At 36.8% G+C, this 23,351-nt stretch overlaps 1 protein-coding gene across 14 annotated transcripts in view; it reads right to left on the bottom strand.

Annotated features, from left to right (window-relative positions):
* NFIB (nuclear factor I B) overlaps positions 1–23,351 on the bottom strand; it is a 245,222-nt gene that overhangs the window by 208,852 nt on the left and 13,019 nt on the right. For 13 of the 14 annotated variants that reach the window (XM_075931560.1, XM_075931567.1, XM_075931572.1 and 10 more), the window contains exon 2: positions 21,700–22,231. In XM_075931560.1, coding sequence (XP_075787675.1) covers positions 21,700–22,231 — 532 coding nt within the window. Of the gene's footprint in view, positions 1–6,320; positions 6,345–21,699; positions 22,232–23,351 lie in introns of those variants that run through there. The other variant, XM_075931571.1, reaches the window with a different exon arrangement.

Genomic DNA, 23,351 nt, shown 5'->3' with positions numbered 1-23,351 from the left:
GCTCCAGCTAGCCCCAAGCTACTCAGTCCCATAAGAGCTCTTCTAGATCTTAAAGATTCGTTGAGGAACAGTTACTAGATGTCCTGATTTTATAGGGACAATCCCAATAGTCAGAGTTGCGTCTTACATAGGTGCCTATTATCCTTCACCCCATCCCAATTTTTCACACTTCTGATTACCCCAGGAACACTGGTAAACTATTCAATTGTATAGAGGGGCAAATAGAATTTAAAGTCATAGCTTAGGATCATGGTACCCAGAAAGAGATTTGAAAGTTTTTCCAAGAAATACCCTCAACTACCAGAAATTGCCACGTTTCCTCGCCAAACTCTAGGAATAGTTAGTATTCTAACTTAAAGGAAATTAGACTCAGGGCAATATATTTCCATGAATCAAAACATATTCCTGTGGGGTGCATGCATACCAGTTACGGTACATCTACACTACGGGACAAAGTTGAATTAAGATACACTACTTCAGATATATTAATTGTATAGCTGCAGTCAAAGTACCTTAATTCAGCTTTTGGCACTGTCTATACTGCAGGAAGTTAAAGGAAGAACACTCTCCTTCAACAGCCCTTACTCCTTGAGAAAGCAGGACTACAGGCATTAACCAGAGCACCCCTCTCAGTTTGAATTAGCTGTCTTCACTAGACCAACTAATTCAAACCCTAGAAGATGGAGAACGGCAGCTTGAATCTCTCTCCGTAGTGTAGACGTACCAAGGTAAACCTGGATTTAACACTGATAAAGCCAAACAACATCTTACACTGCACATCACTGCAACATGTGCAAATGCCACAAAAGTCTGTCACCAAGTGTCACATTTTGTAAAAGTTGCTTTTGTTTCGTTTCACACAGCTCTATCAAACAATTAAAGTAACACTTCAAAACTTAATACTTTTATCTCAATATTTTTTCATATTCCAGTCACAAATTGTCCCTCGTATTAATATAGCAAAAAGATTAGAGAAATTCTGTATTTTTTCTCTTTTTTTTTGTTCGTTTACTTTGTCCAATTAACAGAACTTTGCACAGCTACTTTCTCCTGTTTTTGGAAGGGTCTCTCCCATAGCAACAGGAACTATTTTAGGTGGGAATTGTAAATCCATAAAAATTGCTAGCAGAACTCAGAACATGTGCTGTAACCTTATATAAGCGTTCATGGTTTATTTGGGTTTTTTTCCTGCTACCTATATGCAAATACTATTAAATGGCACACAGCGGTGAAAGCTAACAAAACGTAAAACAAAAAAAGAAACAAATCTTTCCACTAGAAAAAGATCCACAAACACTTCTTTATGAAATTCCTACACCTATAAAAATTAGCATTTTCCAGAATATAAATAAACTTTTACAACATATTCTTAATTATAGCACTATTATGTATTATTTCTGAATAATGAATTATAAATCTGAAAAATAAAAATAACTAGAAAAGATATTGAATGGTATTATACACAAATTAATCCAAACACACAAACACACACAGACACACACACACACACACACTATTTATACTCCGTGCCTGGCAAAAAAAGAACATAGTCTGCAAGTCATTTTCCATACAGGCCCTAACATGTCAGTGCGAGATGTAAACCAGGAAAGTCTTGTCTACATTAGGCTCTGAATCATATTTGAAAAAAGTGTTTCAGCTAATCTGGTTCCAAAAAAATGAAAAGGACATCTCTTAAACCACTGAAAATGGACATGTAATGTAAAAGTAATGAAAAACATACTATACACACGTAAAACAACATGCCAAGGTGATGGAATAGCTAGTCTATCAGGCCCTTTTCTTCTCTAATTCCTGTATCTGTTTTGATTACATTATTTATGCTTCGTGAGACAATAATTAATTACTTTCCCTAATATCACTTGGGAAATTCAAGCACTTAGAATGTTACTGATATTAAGAAAAGAATTTTTCTACTTAAGTACAGATATGGTCACATTTCCTACTAATGGACATTGAAATATTCTTTAAAAATAGAAACTTATGACAGTGCCAGAATATTATGGTCCAAGTGAGAAATTTTAGGACAAATAAAGGGGAAGGAAGGTACATTGGATTCTTATGAGGAATCTTGCCACAATTAATTTCTTGTAGACATTTCTTGTCTTTTTCTTAGAAGGGTTATTTTCTTATTTCCTATGGTGTTGAGAACATTTGGATTTTGCTTTATTATTCTTTGGCTTGCTAGGTTTCTCATTTGAGATTTCCATTATATGGAGGTTGCAGTGTTTAATTTTTGCCTTACTTATTCTTTTTTACTTTCTCCACTTTCAGTTCTTAATGTTCAGTGTTGGTGTTTACTTAACACATGATACTTTTCCCAAGATAGAGCATTTCTCAAATATTTTTACTACCTTATATGAATGGGAAAATTTAGTTAACTTCGATTTTTATTTAATTATCCTTTTATCAGCTAAGTTGATTAATAAAAGAAACTGTTAAAAACTCATCATCAGGCCGGAATGAGCATAAACATTACATGGTACGTAACTGAGAAACTAATGGGACTCCACACACCTCTACGCACTGTGAAACCAGGCTCCTGAGTGGTTTGATGACAGAAGCACAAACAGGGATTGTGAGTGAAGCAGAAAAGAGGTAATGTATAATCATGACCACTGGGTCCCCAAAACTCAAAGCCTCTCATAAAAAGGGTATAAAAAACTATTACTCTTGCCCATCGGCTGCAGTGTCTATCCTGTTTTAAGAGATTCAATCCATTTTAACTCTGTGACCTCCTTTTTTACTCAGGCTTTGCGAATGGGATTTGCCTCTAAGTTAAAATATATCCTGATATTTTCTTGCTGTATCTGTAGTTTCCATATACACATTTTTCACACCTCTACAGTTTAATCTGAATGATTAAACTCATTATAAATCTCTCCTGTCAGTATACGAACTTAGTCTAAAAATTCAACCAGTAGTGAAATTTGTTATAGGCTTGAAGAAGTACAAGATAAAAAATAAATATTTTAAAAGGTTGTTAAAAGCTCCTAAAACAAAACATGTAAATTTTTTAATCTTCATGCCTCAAGCCCTGTTTAGCACTTAAAACAAAAAAATACAAAAGTGGCATAAAGCTTAGTTTTGCAAACTTAGTCTTTGAGCAGCTGCACACAGGGTTGATTCCCCAAGGAGCTCAGAATACAAAGACCAGAATAGGGGGGAAAGGGTCAATATGTAAAGAGAGTGGGCAAGGTGGTGATAAGGAGCATCATAGTAAGAGACTTTGTGAACACAAGTTTAATAATAAGATAACTATTCCCAAACCATTCCTTAAACTTATTATTAACCGTCAATGAGATTCTCATAGGTGTCATGACAAAAGTGGGTCTCAAGAAAGAAGGGCCTGATTTTGTAAACCTCTCATGTGAATAGCTGCACTGAAACCAAGTGGATTTCTTAGGTGAGTAAGGTTTTGCAGGATTATGCCTACAGTCTAGTGAGTCAAAAATACTTTAGACACAGACGTTCTTCCAGTTCAGTTGTTTAAATTCTTCAGACACTAGAATAGCTCCTACAAGAACAGACCATAACAAGCTATCATATCAATAGAGATCTATTTCCCTTTGCAACGCTCTTGGAATCCAAGACAACAAGAGATCTTATCAGATTACTGCGCTACTGTATTATCTGAGTCAAGGAGCTTCCAACAGCACTCTCAACTGATTCACATTTAAGATATTTATAATATGTGCTATCCATTACCATGAATACATTCAGGAGGGAAAATAATATTTTTTAGAGTTTCACTGAATTTTTCTTTTGGTAAAGAAAATAACACAGGATAAGTGTATCCTCCTCAACCCTCATGCCTTAAAGGAAACACAGCATTGTGAAAAATGTAATATACTGTAACTTTTGGTAACCACCGTGACTGAAGGAGACAGGAAAACAATAGGTTATTAGAGTAGTCTAAAGTCAAACTTCACTTCAATAAAATACATATGACTGGCAAGATGATCAAATCCCTTGCACTACAAGGTATACTGTGTAGCTTCAAGCATAAAAAGTCATCGAATTTATACAGAGATGTATGCAATATTATACAGAGATGTATATGTATTAATGCATGCATTTACAGGTTGAACCTCTCTGCTACACTCAGGTCCAGCAGCATCTGTGGTCCAGCATGATTTTAGTTAGTCAGATGTCCACTTATCATAGGTGTGGCCAAGTTTCCTGTGGTCCCATAAAGTTTGTTTACAGCCACCAGTCTTGGTTCTCAATGATCTGTGCTGTTATTTAAATCAAATTTACCTCTAAATATCTTCTGAGTTCAGTAAGCAGTGGAAGTGTTGGTAACACTCCTAGCCACTACTAACCTCCAATGGTCCAGCAAATTTTCTGGTTCAGCACGATTCAGGTCCCGGGAGTGCTGGATTACATAAGTTCGACCTGTACAATGTTTGTATTCTAAAGGGTGTGTTTTCCTGACACACTAACAGGATTAAATAACAAAACTCTAAAAGATTTGTTTATAGTTTCTAGGGAATATGTAAATTAAACATTAAATTCTGTTTGGGATACTTTGACATCTGTTTTCAGTGGGTTAGAATGAAAGCTGGGGACTCCGTACATACATTTGCTGTAATAAAACTGTCACTAATCAGTGTTTTCCAAAATATTGCTCGTAACTATTACTACTCAGTAATCTCATTTGCATGATCCAATATGGTTGCCTCATAGAGTTTCTTCCTGGCTGTGCTAGATGGTCACAAACACATAGTCTAAAACAGTTTCAAATTGCTCAACTAGCACAATATGTCCACAGTCCAAGACAAGTGCATATTTTTTCCCATGATAGGACCTAAAATGAATGACTAAGGGTATTGTCTCATTTTTATAGTGCCTGTCATTGCTAAGGGGAGTGACACCTCCATATGGAAGTGAGAACATACTTTTTATGAACTTTAACAAAAGGTCGGTGTATAAACTTCTCCGTAGTCCATTAACAAATCCCAGAATTTTGCAATAATGTTCATCCTATTATGTGACTCTTAAGCAAGCACAGAAATTGCTATTAATATAAATTAAATTTGGACAAGGTCAAACCTTGCTAGTTTATATTTAGCTAAATAACACTTGTTACATAGTGATGGAACAACATACTTTAAGACTGTATATAATGTAGGAATGCGGGTCTCTTCTGCTGTGTCAACTTAGGCTCAACAGTTAAAACTCTGCACTCATATTCAGGATAATTATGGCTGAACCTTACAAGGCGGTGGAAGGGGGGGGGGGTGGCACAGTTAGCTGTAGTCAGGATATAAAGTAAGTCTGTTGGTGCAGGGAAGTAAGGAACTAGCACAGTGAAAGTCCAGGACGGCCCTAGAAAAACCAAGCTCAGGGAGGAAATTTAGGTTGATGTTTATCTCGGTTTACTCTTTCTAAGTTACGAATAAAGCCAAACCACAGGAAAGGGTTTGAACACTAACTCAGCATTCGCGTTCTCTGTTCAATATAAAATGGGGATTCAGCCCAAGCACTCCATTACGTAGTTCATACTGGTGGCTTAAATTCATGGTTTGTAAACACTAGGCTATTCTCCTAACCACCCCTTTCCATTCTACTTGTTTCACAACCTGACAACCCACTAGGACAATTTAATTTTTTTGTTTGTTTGTTTGTCTGTTTTTGCCCCTACAGTGATCTTGATCTTAAAACTGGAATATGTTTTCCTGTGCACATGTTTTATATTATTACACAAATGTTGGAGGACAAATAGCAGATTAATTGTGGGCCCTAATGCTGTGTCTGTTAGTGCTAAGAAGTCATTCCAAATGTCCGAAAAAGGATTAATGCAGTATAACAAGTCTATTTAATTACTTAAAGACCAGTGATCCTCATATTACTATAAGCAGCTTTTCCTTTATTTGGACTCTGTAAATAGAACAGAAATCATTATATGGTAACTATAAATCATGCCACAGAATATTCAGGTTATAACACACAGAGTTAAAAGAATGTGCAAGCAGCCATGGACGACCTTAAAAGAATTATAGCACTGCAACATGTGTGTACACTCATGTGCCAATGTATGATGATGTAAATACTTTAAAATACACATTTAGACACCAACATTTCTAATTACAGTAAAAGAAGGAAAACAATCCCTTTTGGACTAAGTAAAATGTAGTTTCTCCTCCTTTTTTGAAGATTTCAACTATAAGCTACTTCCAATAATTAATTTATATTCTTAACGTCTTCAAAATTTCTCCAAAATTTAATAAAAAAAGGAAGTCTACAAGTCACATAACATAAACCCTTTTAGATCATTACACTAGACAAAGAGAACTCACCTCTGAAGCCATATGTGGAATACCAAAACATGATATAGATTACTTTAAATTATGTGTCTGAATCTAGACAGTCTAATCAATTTTTCAATTCCACTTTCTGCACAGCTAGTTATTCTTTAACTAAGAGGCAAACAATAAGAATATCTTTATTGTTAACTCTTTGTTAGCAGCAAACTGAATGGAATCAGTATCTTCATATGTGTCACTATGAGAAGGAAAACAGTTGTTTTTCCTCTCCTTTTATTTTTCTGTTGTGCAAGCATAAGTTAACATCAAGTTACACATTCAGAAATAAGTAGGTTGTTTTTGACAATCTTATTAGCAAGGCTAAAATACTAATGTGGGGGAAGGAAATAGAAGACAATGATTTAAGGAGGGAAAGGTGAATGGCACAATGAATTCAAAAGAATTCAAGATACTAATTAAATGTTTTGGATAGCTTCAGTTTAACTAATTCAGACTTTGGAATAAATGATAGCCCTTTAAAAGAAACTGAAAGGAAAAATAATAAAGTATACTAAATCAGTTCCAATATTAAATAAACCTGAAGAATGAACAGCCCATCATGTGCCTTACAAACAATATCTATCCAAATCGTCAATAAGATTTAATAAGCTTTGCTCACAGTGTCCATACAAATACAACAACATACATTTTAATTGCTGTCAACAGTTTATTTCATCTTAGTTTCATTTTGTGATCAAGCATATTTACATGTAGGGTGCTTTACACCCATCCTCCCACAAAGTCTAAGTAAACTTTTAAGTTCATATCTATCTACTTACATGGCCCCCATCACCAAAGCAGCTAACAACCCCAATCACTTTTAAATGTATTTATCCTCACAACCTCCCTGTACTATCACAAATAGGGAACTGATGTACAGAGCCATTTAGGTAACTTGCCCAAGGTCACACAGAAAGTCCATAGGAGAGTAAGGAATGGAATCGACGTCTACAGAGGCTTAGGCTACCACCCTAACCACTAATTCATACTTCAGATTGTCATCATAATGACAACATATAAGAAACTACAGTCTAATCTGTATCACTAGATACATCCTACTTTGTATGGCAATTCCAGAAGAAAGACAGAAGGCAATGGATGTTGTCTAATTAAGCTACAACTTTATTCACTTTAAATACCTGGGAATGCCCATCAATAAATTGTACAGTGTAGGTTATTGTTATTTCCTTGTTTCCTCCTATTGGAAGGACTGCCATCACACTTTCCAACCACCATCGCTGGGATCACACTGCCCTACCATAGTTTGAGTGTTAAGGGAACTATAAAAGGAGGGGGGTTGGCTCCCCAATAAACCAGGCATAAAGAGACCCATAACCCTTTCAAATTTCCTAAGGTATGCTTTTTTCTAAATCTCCTTCCACTCCATTGTGGAGTGGTTATCTGGTAACCATAACCTTTCTGTAATAAATACCTATGTTGGACACTACCACATTTTTTTAGTTACTAACTTGAAACATTTAAACCTAACTTTCCGGCTCACTTCGCTGGGTTTCTGATCTACACTGGAGAAAACAAAAAAACAAAACCCTATACTGCCTTGGCCACTCAGGCTATGTCTAGACTGCAGGCTTTTTTCGAAAGAGCCTCTTTCGAAAGAGAGCGTCTAGATTGCACGGAGAAATTTCGAAAAAGCGGCTTGCTTTTTCGAAAGAAAGCATCCAGTGAGTCTGGATGCTCTCTTTCGAAGACGGCCTCTTTACATTGAAGAACGCCTTCTTTCGAAAGAGGAGCTTTCGAAAGAAGGCGTTCTTCCTCACGAAATGAGGTTTACCGCCATCGAAAGAAAAGCCGCGTTCTTTCGAAATAATTTCGAAAGAACGCGGCTTGAGTCTGGACGCAGGGGAAATTTTTTCGGGAAAAGGCTACTTTTCCCGAAAAAACCCCTGAGTGTGGACACGGCCTCAGTGAGGGAAAATTTTCTCTCAGTCCCCAAGGACATAGGCAACTATCATAAATGCCCAAAGTGGAGGGGTTGGAGATTGGGTGCTTCTAGCCAACCCCCAGCAAGAGAGGGCTTCTCTGGAAATGCTCAAGATATAAGCAGTGCCCCACCCTACCCCTCTTACTCCAGTCACTTCCATTTCCTCCCTGCTCCATCCAGAATCAAGACAGTAATTCACAGACATTTAAAAAGTTCAAGCACCATACCCAAGGGCACCATTTCAACCACGTAGCGGGGGCAGCAGCTGTGCTCTCCGGTACACAGCTAGGTTTTCATCCCATCCCCCGGATTCTAATTGAGTGAGGGGAAAGTTCTTGCTTTCTGTGCATTCCCCTCACACCTGGCTGCTGAGCTCCTTTCACCAAAGCTAGCTGTGTCCTGGCGCTCACGGCTGCTACTCCCCTCCCCCATGCACTCGAAATGGTGCCTTGGACTGTACCATCAAAAGCTAGAATCTCAGAAATAAAAGTAAAACACTCTCTTCTGCCTACTTACTCTTAATAAGTTAGGTATTGCATCAACATAGTAGACAAAATCCTTCTCTACACACATCACAGCTATCCCTGGACACAAGCTAGCTAAACAGGAAGCTTTACAATAACGCTCATAGACTCCTAGACTTTAGGGTCAGAAGGGACCATTATGATCATCTAGTCTGACCCCCTGCACAACGCAGGCCACAGAATCTCACCCACCCACTCCTAGAATAATCTTCTCACCTATATCTCAGATATTGAAGTCCTCAAACGACGGTTTAAAGACCCCAAGATGCAGAGAATCCTCCAGCAAGTGATCCGTGCCCCATGCTACAGAGGAAGGTGAAAAACCTCCAGGGCCTCAGCCAATCTACCTTGGAGGAAAATTCCTTCCCGACCCCAAATATGGCGATCAGCTGAACCCTAGGCATGTAGGCAAGACTCACCAACCAGACACCCAGAAAAAAGTTCTCTATCATCCCACCATTGGCCTATTTACCACTGATAGTGAGAAGTCAATTAATTGCCAAGATCATGTTATCTCATCAAACCATCCCCTTCACAAGCCCATCTAGCTTAATCTTGAAACCAGATAGGTCTTTTGCCCCCACTATTTCCCTTGGAAGGCTGTTCCAGAACTTCACTCCTCTGATGGTTAGAAACCTTCGCCTAATTTCGAGTCTAAACTTCCTAATAGCCAGCTTATATCCATTTGTTCTTGTGTCCACATTACTATTGAGCTTAAATAATTCCTCTCCCTCCCTGGCATTTATCCCTCTAATATATTTAAAGAGAGCAATCATATCTCCCCTCAGCCTTCTCTTGGTTAAGGTAAACAAGCCAAGTTCCTTGAGTCTCCTTTCATAAGACAGGTTTTCCATTCCTCGGATCATCCCAGTGGCCCTTCTTTGTACCTGTTCCAGTTTGAATTCATCCTTCTTAAACATGGGAGACCAGAACTGCACACAGTATTCCAAATGAGGTCTCACCAATGCCTTATATAACAGCACTAACACCTCCTTATGTCTACTGTAAATGCCACGCCTACTGCATCCCAAAACCATATTAGCCTTTTTCACAGCCATGTCATATTGGCGGCTCGTAGTCATCCTATGATCAACCAGGACTCCGAGGTCCTTCTCCTCTTCTGTTACTTCCAATTGATGTGTCCCCAGCTTATAACTAAAATTCTTGTTATTAATCCCTAAATGCATAACCTTACACTTCTCACTATTAAATTTCATCCTATTACTATTACTCCAATTTACAAGATCATCCAGATCTTCCTGTATGATATCCCGATCCTTTTCTGAATTGGCAATACCTCCCAACTTTATGTTATCCGCAAACTTTATTAGCACACGCCCACTTTTACTGCCGAGATCAGTAATAAAAATAATAAACAACAATGGTCCCAGAACTGATCCCTGAGGAACTCTGCTAGTAACCTCTCTCCAGCCTGACAGTTCACCTTTCAGTATGACTCGCTGTAGTCTCCCCTTTAGCCAGTTCCTTATCCACCTCTCAATTTTCATATTGAGCCCCATCTTTTCCAATTTAACCAATAATTTCCCATGTGGTACTGTATCAAATGCCTTACTGAAATCGAGGTAGATTAGATCCACTGCATTTCCTTTATCTAAAAAATCTGTTACTTTCTCAAAGAAGGAGATAAGGTTGGTTTGGAATGATCTACCTTTTGTAAAACCATGTTGTAATTTGCCCCAACTGCCATTAACCTCAATGTCCCTAACTACTTTCTCCTTCAAAAATTTTTCCAAGACCTTGCATACTATAGATGTCAAACTAACAGGCCTGTAGTTACCCGGGTCACTTTTTTTCCCTTTCTTAAAAATAGGAACGATATTAGCAATTCTCCAGTCAAATGGTACAAACCCTGAGTTTAGAGATTCATTACAAAATTTTGCTAATGGACTTGCAATTTCATGTGCCAGTTCCTTTACTATTCTTGGATGAAGATTATCTGGGCCCCCTGATTTACTCCCATTAAGATGTTTGAGTTTGGCTTCTATCTCAGATTTGGTAATATCTACCTCCATATCCTTATTCCCATTTGTTATGTTGCCATTATCCCTAAGCTCTTCATTAGCCTCATTAAAGACTGAAGCAAAGTATTAGTTACTCTCATATTAGTTACTTAGCCACTTATGACACTAATATGATTTGTTCCTTTAACTTTAAGCAAGTATTTTAAAAAATGGAAGTATCACAGAGCGCTGGAACAAAATTGCATAGTGGAGGTACTAAAAGCCATTAAACCTATCTGTAAATCCTGTATATTATGGAAACTACTTCAAGCCAGGGGTGCAGTGGCAACACCCCTGGTTTTCAGCACATACAAAGTAACAAGTCCATGTATGAGAGACAAGGTGGGTGAGATAGTATATTTTATTGCCAGGGTTTTCAAAATTGGGTCGCAGGCCTGCCTGGGTAAGCTGATGGCAGGCATGGACCGCTTTGTTTATCTAAGCGTCGATAGGCCAGACCCTTGCAGCTCCCATTGGTTGTGGTTCAACGTTTCCAGACAAGGAGAACTGTGGGAAGCAGCAGCACAGCCCATTGCTCCCCTAAGGTGAAAACGTCAAACCACAGCCAATGGGAGATGTGCGTCTCCGTGCCTATGGACACTTAGCAAAACAAAGCATCTGGCAGCCCACCAGCGGCTTATACAAGCAGGCCCGCAACCCAGGTTTGAAAGTCCCTATTTTATTGAACCAATTTCTGCTGGGGAGAGAGACAAGTGTTTGAGTTTGCATAGTTCTTCTCTCATCAACAGAAGTATATCCAATAATAAGTATTACCTCACTCACCTTGCCTCTCTAAAACCTTGAGACCAACACAGTTACAATGCCGCACACTTCAACACAAGTCCATGTCTGACATTTTCATCCTAGAGTACTATCAAGGACAAGCCCCGTTTCCAGCATATTTCATTCAAAGACTGTTTTTGACAGACACATAGGGCTCATCTACACTGGCCCCTTCAAAGTAGGAATAAGATCCTCCGGAAAAGGGCACTTTTTCCGGAGGATCGGGGCCAGTGTAGACGCTCTTTTCTGGCTTTTTTAAAAGCCGGAAAAAAGCGGCGGACATTTTTATTTAAATGCCGCGGGGGATATTTAAATCCCCCGCGCATTTCCCTACTACGACTCATGAAATTTACATGCCCCTTCCGGAAAAGGGGCCAGTGTAGACGTAGCCATAAGGTGGCTATTTTCTCTAGAAAGAGAGAATGATTCTACACACACTAAAAGAAATGGAATATTTACGCAGCAAAACAGAATGCAGTGTCCCACTCACTTGTTATCCCTCTGCCAACTTTTCCACCAAGGAGGGCTGCCAATTTGTCCCCATCAGTGTCAGCAAACAAAAGATAACTAGCACAGCCAAACCATATCAAACAGAAGACACTGCAACTCCAGAGGGATGCCTTGAAATCCACTGGGGTGTAAAGTCAGGGCTGAAGCCTTCTTGTCAGCTATTACCACAAAAGAATCAGAGGAAACAGTGGCACGTCAAACAATAGAAAGGTCAAGCAGTTCGTAGCCACTTCATGACCCAGACAAGTCAAGGTCAAGAGATTCAGGTAGCAACTTGGCCTAGGCATAAGTTACAGCACAAATGACTTGTTTTAACAAATCAGCTTTGGTCAATTAAACCTAACAAGACATGTTGCATCACGTAGCAGGGTTCCTGACACTAAGGCCAGGAGCTGAGGCTGGCCTCATAAAACAAGGCTTTTAACATGGCATAACAAATTTAAGGTAATCCATCCAGAAACTGCAGATGTCAGAATAATAAAATATATGTCGTTCTGACTCTAAGACATTTCCACACTTTTAATTCAGAGACACCAGGGAATAATTGTCCCTTCAATACATCTGCAACCTTTTCACTGGCATTAATGTATAGTTATACACATACATGAAGTGAAGAACTGGCCCTTCTATAAAAAAATGCTGCTTAGCTAAGTATGATGCATTTCTAGATTTGAATGCAAGCTTTTTTGCTATAATTTAAGCCTGAAGTCAAGCTAAAAATTTATTTTTGATAAATGTGGTTTGCAAAAATCAAGATTTCTATTTTCATTTAAAATACATTTTGTCTCTGAATATTCATAAAACTTTTAAATTACAGAATTTGAAACTTCTATATTAGATCGAATGCACATTTTATTTGGTTTTATTTTGAAGAAAATATATATAAGAATAGTTAATGTTCTCTTAAGTGAATTATGTTAGAGAGAGTTTTGGGAGTACACTAAAAAATGTCTGACTAAAAATAAATCACATATCCTGCATTCGCAATAAATAAACAGTTGATACTTCTCTCTCATTTATTTAAATTCATGCCATGTGAGACTGAAGAGTAAAACAACTAATGTTAATAATATAATAAGGTTGAAAAGTTGTGTGTACAATCAGGATATTCAGAAATTAAAATGAAAAATTCTACACTCTTGCACAGGAGCAAATAAAATGGAAAATACTTCATATGTATGATATGCCTGAGTTAAGAGTGTATTAGAAACTTTAACTTTCTGAATTTCCTAAGTTGTGTGCTTGATTTTTCAACGATGCTGTATTTCAGTTAGGGTTATCTCTGTTTATTGTTATTGAGAGTTAAAATAATTAAAACACCCTTAGATTGCACAGGTACCATCAGTATCCTTATATTGTAAAGGACACCGAGAGCTACAAAGTTGCCCTTATGCTTTAGTTTTAAAGACACATTTACAATAAAAACACTTAAGGCAGCTCAGGACTAATGGAAGCTTTAATCAAAAGGGGGAGCTGCCTTTATATACGTTCTTGTGGGAATGCTACCTAAGGCCCTGAGAAGTTATGGTTGCCTAAAGTTAAATGAATCAGTGTGTACCCAATATTGGAAGGTGGGGGAGAGAATGGAACACACAAGAAACTAAGGGCTTGTCTACACTACAGAGAAGATTGAAGCTGCCACAGTCAATCTTCCGAGGTTCGAATTCGCAGGTCTAGTGAAGACATGCTAATTCGAACTGAGAGGGTGCTCCCATTGGCACCGGTATTCCTGCTTCTAAAAGGAGTAAGGGAAGTGAACTCCCATTGACCTCCCACTGTGTGGACAGTGCCAAAATGGATTTAAGATACTTCGACTCCAGCTACGTAATTAACGTAGCTGGAGTTGCACATCTTAATACAAACTTATCCTCAAGTGTAGACCTAGCTTAAAAGAAAATGTTCTAATGCTCATGTAAAAAAAATGCTGATTTAAAAATGTTTGTAACACTAAAACTAATGAACAAGATTTGGAGTATTAGTCCTTCCTCAATTAGGACAAAAAAAAAATCAAGTAAAATTTACAGTTTCTAACTTTTAGTCATTTCTGAATAACTCTAAAGCAAAAGCTTCATTTGAATCATTTTCTTTTTGCACAACACACAAAATTCAAGAAATGGTCAAAACAGTTCAGCTCAAACTTTTAAAGAAAAAATATCACATTTGTGCATAATTCAAGCTTGGAAACGTTCAGCTCAAAATTAATTTGTTTGAAAATGTTGTGAATAAAAAGGTGAGGCAAGGAAAAAGAGACGATACTGCAAGATCTCAACTCAGTTCTATTCAGTGCTCTCTATTCACAAACAACATAATATACATACATACAAATCAACACCGTTTTCCCTTTCACCAAGATAATTACTATAGGATTTTTTTCTAATTTATTAGCCGTTGAGCAACTAAATCTCCAATTCAAATCTAGGAATGCTTCACCTCTATTTACCAGTTTATTAACAAATATTTCTATAACTTCTACTGGTATTAAAAAAAGAGTAGAACCATAAAACCTCCATATAAAAAGTGGCATCTTGTTACTGTCAAACTAACACTGGCTAATCAGATGGGCTTTTTTTTTTTTTTTTAGCCTTTTTCACATTCACTTAGCATCTGAAAAGTATTTCCAGAGTTAAGTGATTTCTTCTCCATCCCAAAATATAAGTAATAAACCTTTTCCGTTAAACTAGCAGTAGAACTTTTTTAAAGTTCATCACCCAAATGATTACTGTAAAGAAACATGCTTTAGAAAGCCTCTTGAATTGTTATGCTTTTAATTGTGGAATACTGCTATAATAACCGATAGTATAACTGCTAGTCCTTGAGAGTTCCACAGTTACTTCTCTGACACCGAGAGTGACCAGGTTAAAAAATGTTGGACATCTTTGCTTGGAAAAACCAGGTGAATTGCTCAGTCACCCTCCTATGTAAGCATCTATAAAGTGTGCCAATTGACAATGCTTCTGTTATAAGAATCTTCAAAAAATATATATAAAGTGTAATGGTATTCGTGTTTAATTAAGATTTAACAGAGGCTTTACTATAACTATAGACACCCTCAACATATTGGAAAATGAAAATATATAAAAAAATTCTTTGTATGTTATTTTAAGCATTTCCCTTACAAATGAATAACATACTTTACATTTTAAATAGAAGCCTTTTTGTTCACAAATGAGTATTTTTTTGTTTGACCCTACCATGAGGCAATAATCTAGTGTTTACTTTCTGGCCTGTTGCCATTGAAATTACTGTGATGTCAGAAATTACAGATTATGCACTACATTTTCAAATGATGCTGCCGGATTTAAACACAAGACTCCCTTTGACTAAACAGGAACTATGTTGATTAATCCTGAAGAAATGACTTTACTACTGTATCAGGTTAGAAGATTACGAGGAACTGAAGACTTCTTGAAATATCTCTCTTTCATACATGCCAGGAATATTATAATTAAATATTTCAAAGTTCCTCCTTCTCTCTAACCAACCTATCCCACCACTAAGAGTCCCGCTTTGATGAGAAACTAACAAAGTTACTATTCGTTTTGAATTTTAGTTCTATCTTCCAAAATGTCATTAGACACACAGGGCAGAAAAATCAGGAACAGTGTGTGCTGTCTCTTCAAATATTTTAATTCCCTATGTTTTCAGGCAGAAAACATTTGCAAGAACTATTTAGAAAACATTACTATATCCATTAACCATGATGTTTTAAAAATGAATGTCATACCTGTTCTTTTTAGTAAAGATGAGGTATCATATGTATTTTCATAATTTCAATTAAACTGGAATTGATCAAAGCAAACTGATATTTAAGAAAATATTGTAACAATCTGCTAGCTAAAGATAAATCACAATTTTAAAATCAGAACTGATAAAGTATGACACTTGTTCGTATGTTCCCTAGTGGCTTTCTGTTCCAAAAGAAAGATTGTTATTAAACCCATATAATATCAGTATTTAGATGCCAAGCTTCCACATTGACACCTGGGCTATGATAGTTAAACCTGGACCTGCCTTATGAAATTATCTAACATAATTGGAGTTCCACACCATGACTAGGACTAATCCGTGTAAACTAGTGGTTAGAGAGATGTTAGTTGGAACTGTTTGGTGCTGTTTCCAGATCATCCACTGATTTACAGTATGGACTTGGTAATGCACTTAACCACTGTAACCTTGGTGTTCTCTTCTGCAAAATGGTTGTAATATTTAACTTTATCTCCATATTATATTTTCACTAATGGGCCAATACTGTGAGGAAATAGGAGTTGAGACAAGTAGTAATTCAGTGAACTGATCCTTCTGGGCCCATTTTTGCATTTGTTGAACACACAGGCATTGAAGTGCACAAGAAGTACAAACCCTGATCCTAAATATATGAGGATGATGTAAAACTCGGGGCACCTGCCCATGCCAGAATTACATGAAATACATCAAACAGATTATGCAGCAGTATATTATTGTATATAGTTTTCAGCTGAATAAAATATCTTCAAACTCCATTCCTAAACTGAATTAATCATCTTAAATAATGTCATGTACTTTTTAAACACTTAAAAATTGCTATTTTGATATTCCTATGATCTTTTTTAGTAATATTAATTAGAAATGTTAATAAATTATGGTTAGTTCTGAGATGGCAGTTCCCTAAAACACAAAACTTTAAGAGACTGAACTATTACACTACTATTATTTAACTAGTTAATCCTTAAAATTTAGAAGTTAGACTTTTTTTAATTATTAAACAATTTGTAAAAGACATTACAGCCGCTCCCCAAATTGTGAATGGTCAAGTTATGAACGTTCGCATTTACAACCAAAGCTCCCATGGAACAGTCATAAAGGCAGTCCCTGAGTTACGAACGTGACCTGCGCTTACGAACAGCACGGTCGCGTGTAACTCAATGGGGTCTGAGTTACGAACAGCTCAAGTTACGGCCAAGTGTTCGGTCCGTAACTCGGAGAGAGGCTGTACACTTTTCATAGGAAAACAATGTTGAGGGATTACTATGATACTCTATATGAAAAGAGTGATGTGACAATTTAAAAAAAAGTAACCATTACTGCCAATATTAAAAAGGCTAAATACCATATGAAATCAATGCAGTTCAGATACATGGACTTCTGTTTTCCTCTTTAGATTATCTGAAAATGTGCTCACTATAATAGGACAAAGTACAGTCCAAAAATCAGTAAGCCTGAGTTAGTTTAAACTGCAGACTGTTGAAGTCATGTGGTTTGTACAAAGTGCCAGCTACACAAGATCTGCTATCTCTTAAAATCTGTAAACTTCCTAGTGGTGCAATAAATACATTTTTCCACACATACAGCTCTCCCCTACTCTTGAGAAAGCTCAGCTTATACCCTCGCTTCCCTCTTTATCCCCCCTCCCCCTGCTCCTTTCCCCCAAACAGACAGGACACAGTCTGGCGATTCAGGGACTCACGTAGGCCAGACTTCCTTCTGTGCAGCCCTTTGGGTAGAACTGCTAATCCTTCTTATTAATTAAAGAGATAATGTTGGTTAACCATAAAGCAATCTTAATGCTAACTAGCTAAGAAACTTCAACAGAAATCATTTAGCCTTTTTGTTGATTGCTAATAACAGAATTGTGCAGCTGGAATTCTAACATCTTGATGCTTTAAGAACTTAGAAATTTAGCAGTGTCTGAACTATATGAGACTGAAAAGAACGCTATCTTTTTGCTGCACTCAGACAAAGTTTAAAGCACCTTCCCTCAAGACCTGAATTAAATTAGCACCTGGGGTGAAAGTTCTCCAATTACACCACTCTTACACCATGAAAAAGGGAAGAGTGTAAGTATAGGGTAACACAACTGGTATGAGAAATATACTGAGCTAGGAACATGCACACAAAGAACACTTCAAAATGCTTAATGCATTTACTAATATTTTACTCTTTCAGACTTTCAAAACATTTCTCAAGGCACGCTATGCTTCATTCAGTGTGCGATAAAATTTAAACTGTATATTAGGTATTCTATTTATTTTGAAAAAAAATAAAGATTACATGCAGCTTAAGAATTCTGCAGATGAGAAATATCACTCTAGATATGATTTAGAAAAACAGCAATGCAGAGTTTAAAATCAGCTGCTGTAGGATTAAGTAAAACATCTATAAGAGAAAGGATTTATATTATCTGAGGTTCTACTGCAGCAAACAAGTACAGCAGCTTTCATTCAGTGATTGTCAAAAACTTTCCAATGTGCCCACTGCAATGCGGATGCCAACCAACGAATCAAAGGCATTCAGCAACTAGACAAAGAGGGTCTGATGCCAACCTCGGTGCCACTGGCAACCATTATTGGCATCGAGCACATTGTCTGCCTTCCCCCTCCTCCTCCTGGCACTTGACAAACAAAATGGCGGTTCTTCTAGCAACGGAACACAGCATAAGCGCTGCACTGATTGAATCAAATACCACCAAATGATTTTACGGACGGAGATGTAGTTCATACTAAACGATACACGCTGTCTATCGGATAACAAAAAAAAACACCTAGATTTGTCAACAGAAGATGTAATTGTGACATTTGCTGATTTAATTTTTTTTTTAACTTAGAAAAAACAGACAGCTATATCTAACAGGGAGAACATCACAGAAATGTTTTTAAAGGGATTGTTTAGATGCTGAGCATTCTAATGACTTAGGCACATGGCACAATGTAAACTTTAGTATCTTCCCCAAACCACTAAAAGCAGCAATGTCATGTCAAACCCCTTCTAATATTTTTTTAAACATTCTGCACCAGAAGAGGCTGTTGTTAAGAGATAGGGGAAGAAAACAGCTGAATCGTGATACAGGAGTGAAAAGGAGAACCAGATGAAGTTGGTCAATGACAAAACTTGATAGACTGGATCTTTATTTCTTCCTTCAAAAGAAACATGGAATACAAGAAATAGAACCCCTTCTATAAAGAACCAAAAGGATATTGACATTTCCAGATCTGGAAATGGTCAATATATTGTAACATTACTCCACACTGCAATGCGGATGCCAACCAACAAATCACAGGCATCCTAGGCTAAACAAAGAAGGTCTGATGCCAATCCTGGTGCCACTGGCAACCATCATTGGCACTTCTAACTATTCTTCCTCATGTTTTCTATCAGTCATTTAAAATAAACCCTGTATTTTGGCCCTTCATTTGTTTCACTTATTTTTTCATATTTCTGTCATCATTAAATAGTTTTTCATATATATCAAAAGAGAAATAGTTAAGTGGTAGATACAGCAGTTTCATTGAGTTCATGCTCATCTTTTACAAAACCTGAAATCCTTAATCAATTACTCTGCAAAACGCCATAACTGAACTGCTCTCGATAAAGAACAAAGATTAAAAGCTTAACAAAAAAAAATACAACGTTAACTTAACGTGATTTCTTCAAGTAGAAGGCCATCACATGGTAACAAGAGATTTACTGAAATGCAGTGAAATACAAATTAGATACACAATTTACAATAAACAAAAGGTCTACCAAAGGTGATTTGAAACAAATAAGTTAGTCTACTTTATCTTTCAGTAGTTTCTCAGTAGCTCGTCATATTTCTGGAAATATGAATGGTACCATAACGGTACTATACGGTTATCTTATTTGCAGCTAATCTGACACTTTTTTTTCAATACACCAATATAAACCAGTAATTCCCCCCATCCTGATTTCCCATTTCAAAGTTAAAGCTTTCCACCGACTTAAAAATTGAGAATATTTAAGAAATTATACCGATCCTAGTTTCCTTGGTTCCAGATTTGCTTGAACCATTTTGTTTCTCAATGTAGTCTTGACTTTCAGAAAGATATATTTTCCAAATAGCTAAGATGTGATAATATTAAGCAGGCTATGTCTTACTAGATGTATTTCCATAAAGCCACTTTATTTTCCGCACTAGAGCAATTTAGAGTTATAATATATAATTAAGATGCTTTGTTTGAAGCTACCACAGACAACAAGTACTTTTCTTTTTTGTTTTCCTGGATCAGGTGTGCCAGAATTGCAGCCTTATATGCCATATACTGCTATGAAAACATAAGCTAATAAAAACAAGCAGAACCAAATACTGAATTATATTTTTTCATTATGAATAATCCTGCAAGACTCTCTCTGTATTTAATTTGCTTTACTTAAGTTTTATAATCATAACACACAATTTGGAGAATTAAATAGGAATTCTAGACTAGACGTTCAAAAAACTTCTTGTTTTGTGTGTTCTTCTACAGAATGAATACATTCAAAGAGTATGTAAAATATAAAGCTAAATGAAGGTTGGTGCCATTTTACTTTTTTTTTCTGTTACTAATAAAATCCATTGTGTTAATTTCTCAGTTAAATCCTCTAGTTATATACAAGGCATTGGATAACTGTCTGCCATCTGCCTTTCTTCGGGCGGGCCATTTTTGCCCACCACCAGGCCAAGTCTTGAAATGGCCCACCATCTGTGGTAATTCAAACTTAACCCAGTTTGGATTTACAGCGGAAAAAAATGATTTACTAATGTGGATAATTAGTAATAGAAAGACTTCTAGAAGATGATAAAATTACAAGAGAATTTTAAAAAAAATGTAAGAAAGAGCATGCATTTTATGGTTTCAGAAATAAGAAAACATGTATCTACTTAGGTGCATTTATGATTCAGAAGACCTGCAAATAAATACTACTATCAATTAATTATATACCTAAAGTTTGACTAGCAAAATACATTTTCTGAGTCATTTGTGGAGTATTATGAACAGCTGGTTTCCTTTTAGTCCTATACCCTTAAGTTTAACTGCCTCTTTATTTCTAAGTATATCTGGAATTTTCTGTATTTAAACAATTTTGTATACAAAATTATGTACACCAGAGCTCTATGAAAATATTATTTTGATGGAAACATTTGAGAAAATCTACATCATGCATATTTGAAAAGTAAAATTAATATCAATACTTTGAAGTAGTCTATATGAAGATTATTAAAATATGAATAAAATGCAAACACTGCATGCTATAATTTTGAATATATAGCAACAATATTTACAGGAGCTGTGTCAGTGTCTCTTTGCTAAATCCTTTTTAATGTTCTATTTTTTCAATAGTTGAAAAAGTTTATAGTTGCTCTCTGGAGCAATAATAGATGGATCATCATAAGCACAAGTCATTGAATATAAGTAATTACAAGAAAATGTAGATATTTATATTTTGTATGTTTCTATGCAAGTACAGACATATGCATATGCCATTAATCATGTTGGAAACATCTATAAAATACTATTCGTTTCTGGAGTACTAACTGAAAAAAAAATCCCACCTAGGGTCAGTTTTTGACAAAAATAATTTCTCACTAGCTTCAAAGGACAAATGTTACTTGTTCCTTTTGCAAGAAAAACCAGCACTTATGTCATATGCAGGTGTCATACATGTATGTGTGTTGGAGTGAACATGTATCTGTGTATACATATACATGCCGATTTACTATGCATACCGAAGTTTTGTATATATACCACAGAAGTGTGTCATTGGAAGTCTTCCCTTAAAAAAATCAGCTTGGAATCAGTGTTTGACATACTAAAATAGAAACACAACAATCTGCTTCCTACCTTGCTCCTGCACGTAGTATGCCAAAAACAAATCAAGCTCCTTGACTGATACTGTTATGTGATGTGGTTGGACGCAAAGTGCTGGATTTGTGCAATGTGGGGATTTCATGAGTCGCTCTCCATCCGTACTTTCCAAGGGGATGCCTTTGAACAGGATCACCATGACTAGATCCAGACGCCAGACTTTGTCAGCCTGTCGCAGGCAATCGATTCTCCTAATCTTACCCTTCTGGTCAGGATTGGACAATACACAGCATGGGTGCTTCTTCCCAGTAACAGTGAGCACAAAATCCTCCCGGTACTCTTGGCGGATATCTTTGCGGAGTTTGGCGAGGAGCCTGGATGCCCACTTCTGTTTAATTTCAGGCTTTTCACTAAGTAGCTCATCCTTGACTGCTCTTTCCTCATCCTTTGACATTCGCTTCTCATGTTTTTTAAAGTACTTGCGTTTTCGAGCCTGAAGGTTGAACCAAGTATAGGCAATTGCACGGACATGTGGTAGAAGTGCCTCAATGAACGGGTGAAATTCATCCTGTTGAAAGAAGAGGTACAGGGGAGAAAGAAGAAGAAAACTCAAATCAGTTTTGTTCTCATATTGAAGGCAATAGTGAGATAAGTTTCTGAACATTCTGAAGTGAAAACCAAAATGAAGCAAATATAGACTTAACATTTACAACAATTTCTGCACAACATCCCTTTATGCAATTACTATAACTGTCAGACAAGAGACAGAAGTATACTGAGCATCACATTTCCCCACATTTCATCCTCTGAAAGAAACACGTGAAGGCTTTATTTTGTATGCCCTTCAATTCACAATGCTATACAGAATACGTCATTTAAAAGAGATGCCATCAATATGTTTTGTTCCTAACATTTAAATATTTGACTGATCGGCTGATGTCAAGCAGTACCATTTTACAAAGAGGACACAATACGATATTAAAAAATCTGAGCAGAAATGTTCAGAATGCAGGAGCGAATGCCACAGTTCATTTCTCTTCTCTGTGGCACAGAAACACAAAGCATATACATGCTCAGTGTAATGCCACACAGTTCCCGCTTTTGGAGCATGCTCTCAGCAAGAGACTGCTGGTGGCACAAAGAGCATGCGCCATTAAACTTGATCCATTTTCTTATCAATCGTCCAACATTCCAACACTGAATCAGCACCATTCCAGTAGTGGTAACTAGAGAAACCAGTATAGGGTAAAGCAAGGTGGGAAAAAAATACAGCATATAAAAACTCCGAACAGAGGCTTCTGTACTTACAGCTCTGCATGTCTCCCCCCCATTTACCCTATCCCCAACGCACACACACACACGAACACTAAGTAAAATAAAAGTTTATGAAGTTGATCACAAAAATTACATTAACGTTCTTCCAGAACTCTATTTATCAGATATGAAGCCTCATGGAGTTAGTTAATGTGTTCACTAATCACGAGTGTGGCAATTATTCTAAACCCCTTAAAAATCAATCTGAGATGTACAATGAAAAATGGCAACTTGGCACAAACTTTGCATTCTTTGTGTTTCTGCATGCTGTGGCAGAGTGACATTAGGAGTATGCCATTGGTCAAACACTGCTTTTGTGAAAGCCATGCAATTTGTTTATATTTTTAAATATCCTTTCCTGTCATGTGCCTTTA

This window comes from Pelodiscus sinensis, chromosome 6 (assembly GCF_049634645.1).
Source record: "Pelodiscus sinensis isolate JC-2024 chromosome 6, ASM4963464v1, whole genome shotgun sequence".
In the NCBI taxonomy this organism is placed as follows: domain Eukaryota; kingdom Metazoa; phylum Chordata; order Testudines; family Trionychidae; genus Pelodiscus; species Pelodiscus sinensis.
This window is presented reverse-complemented; position numbering and strand designations above follow the sequence as displayed.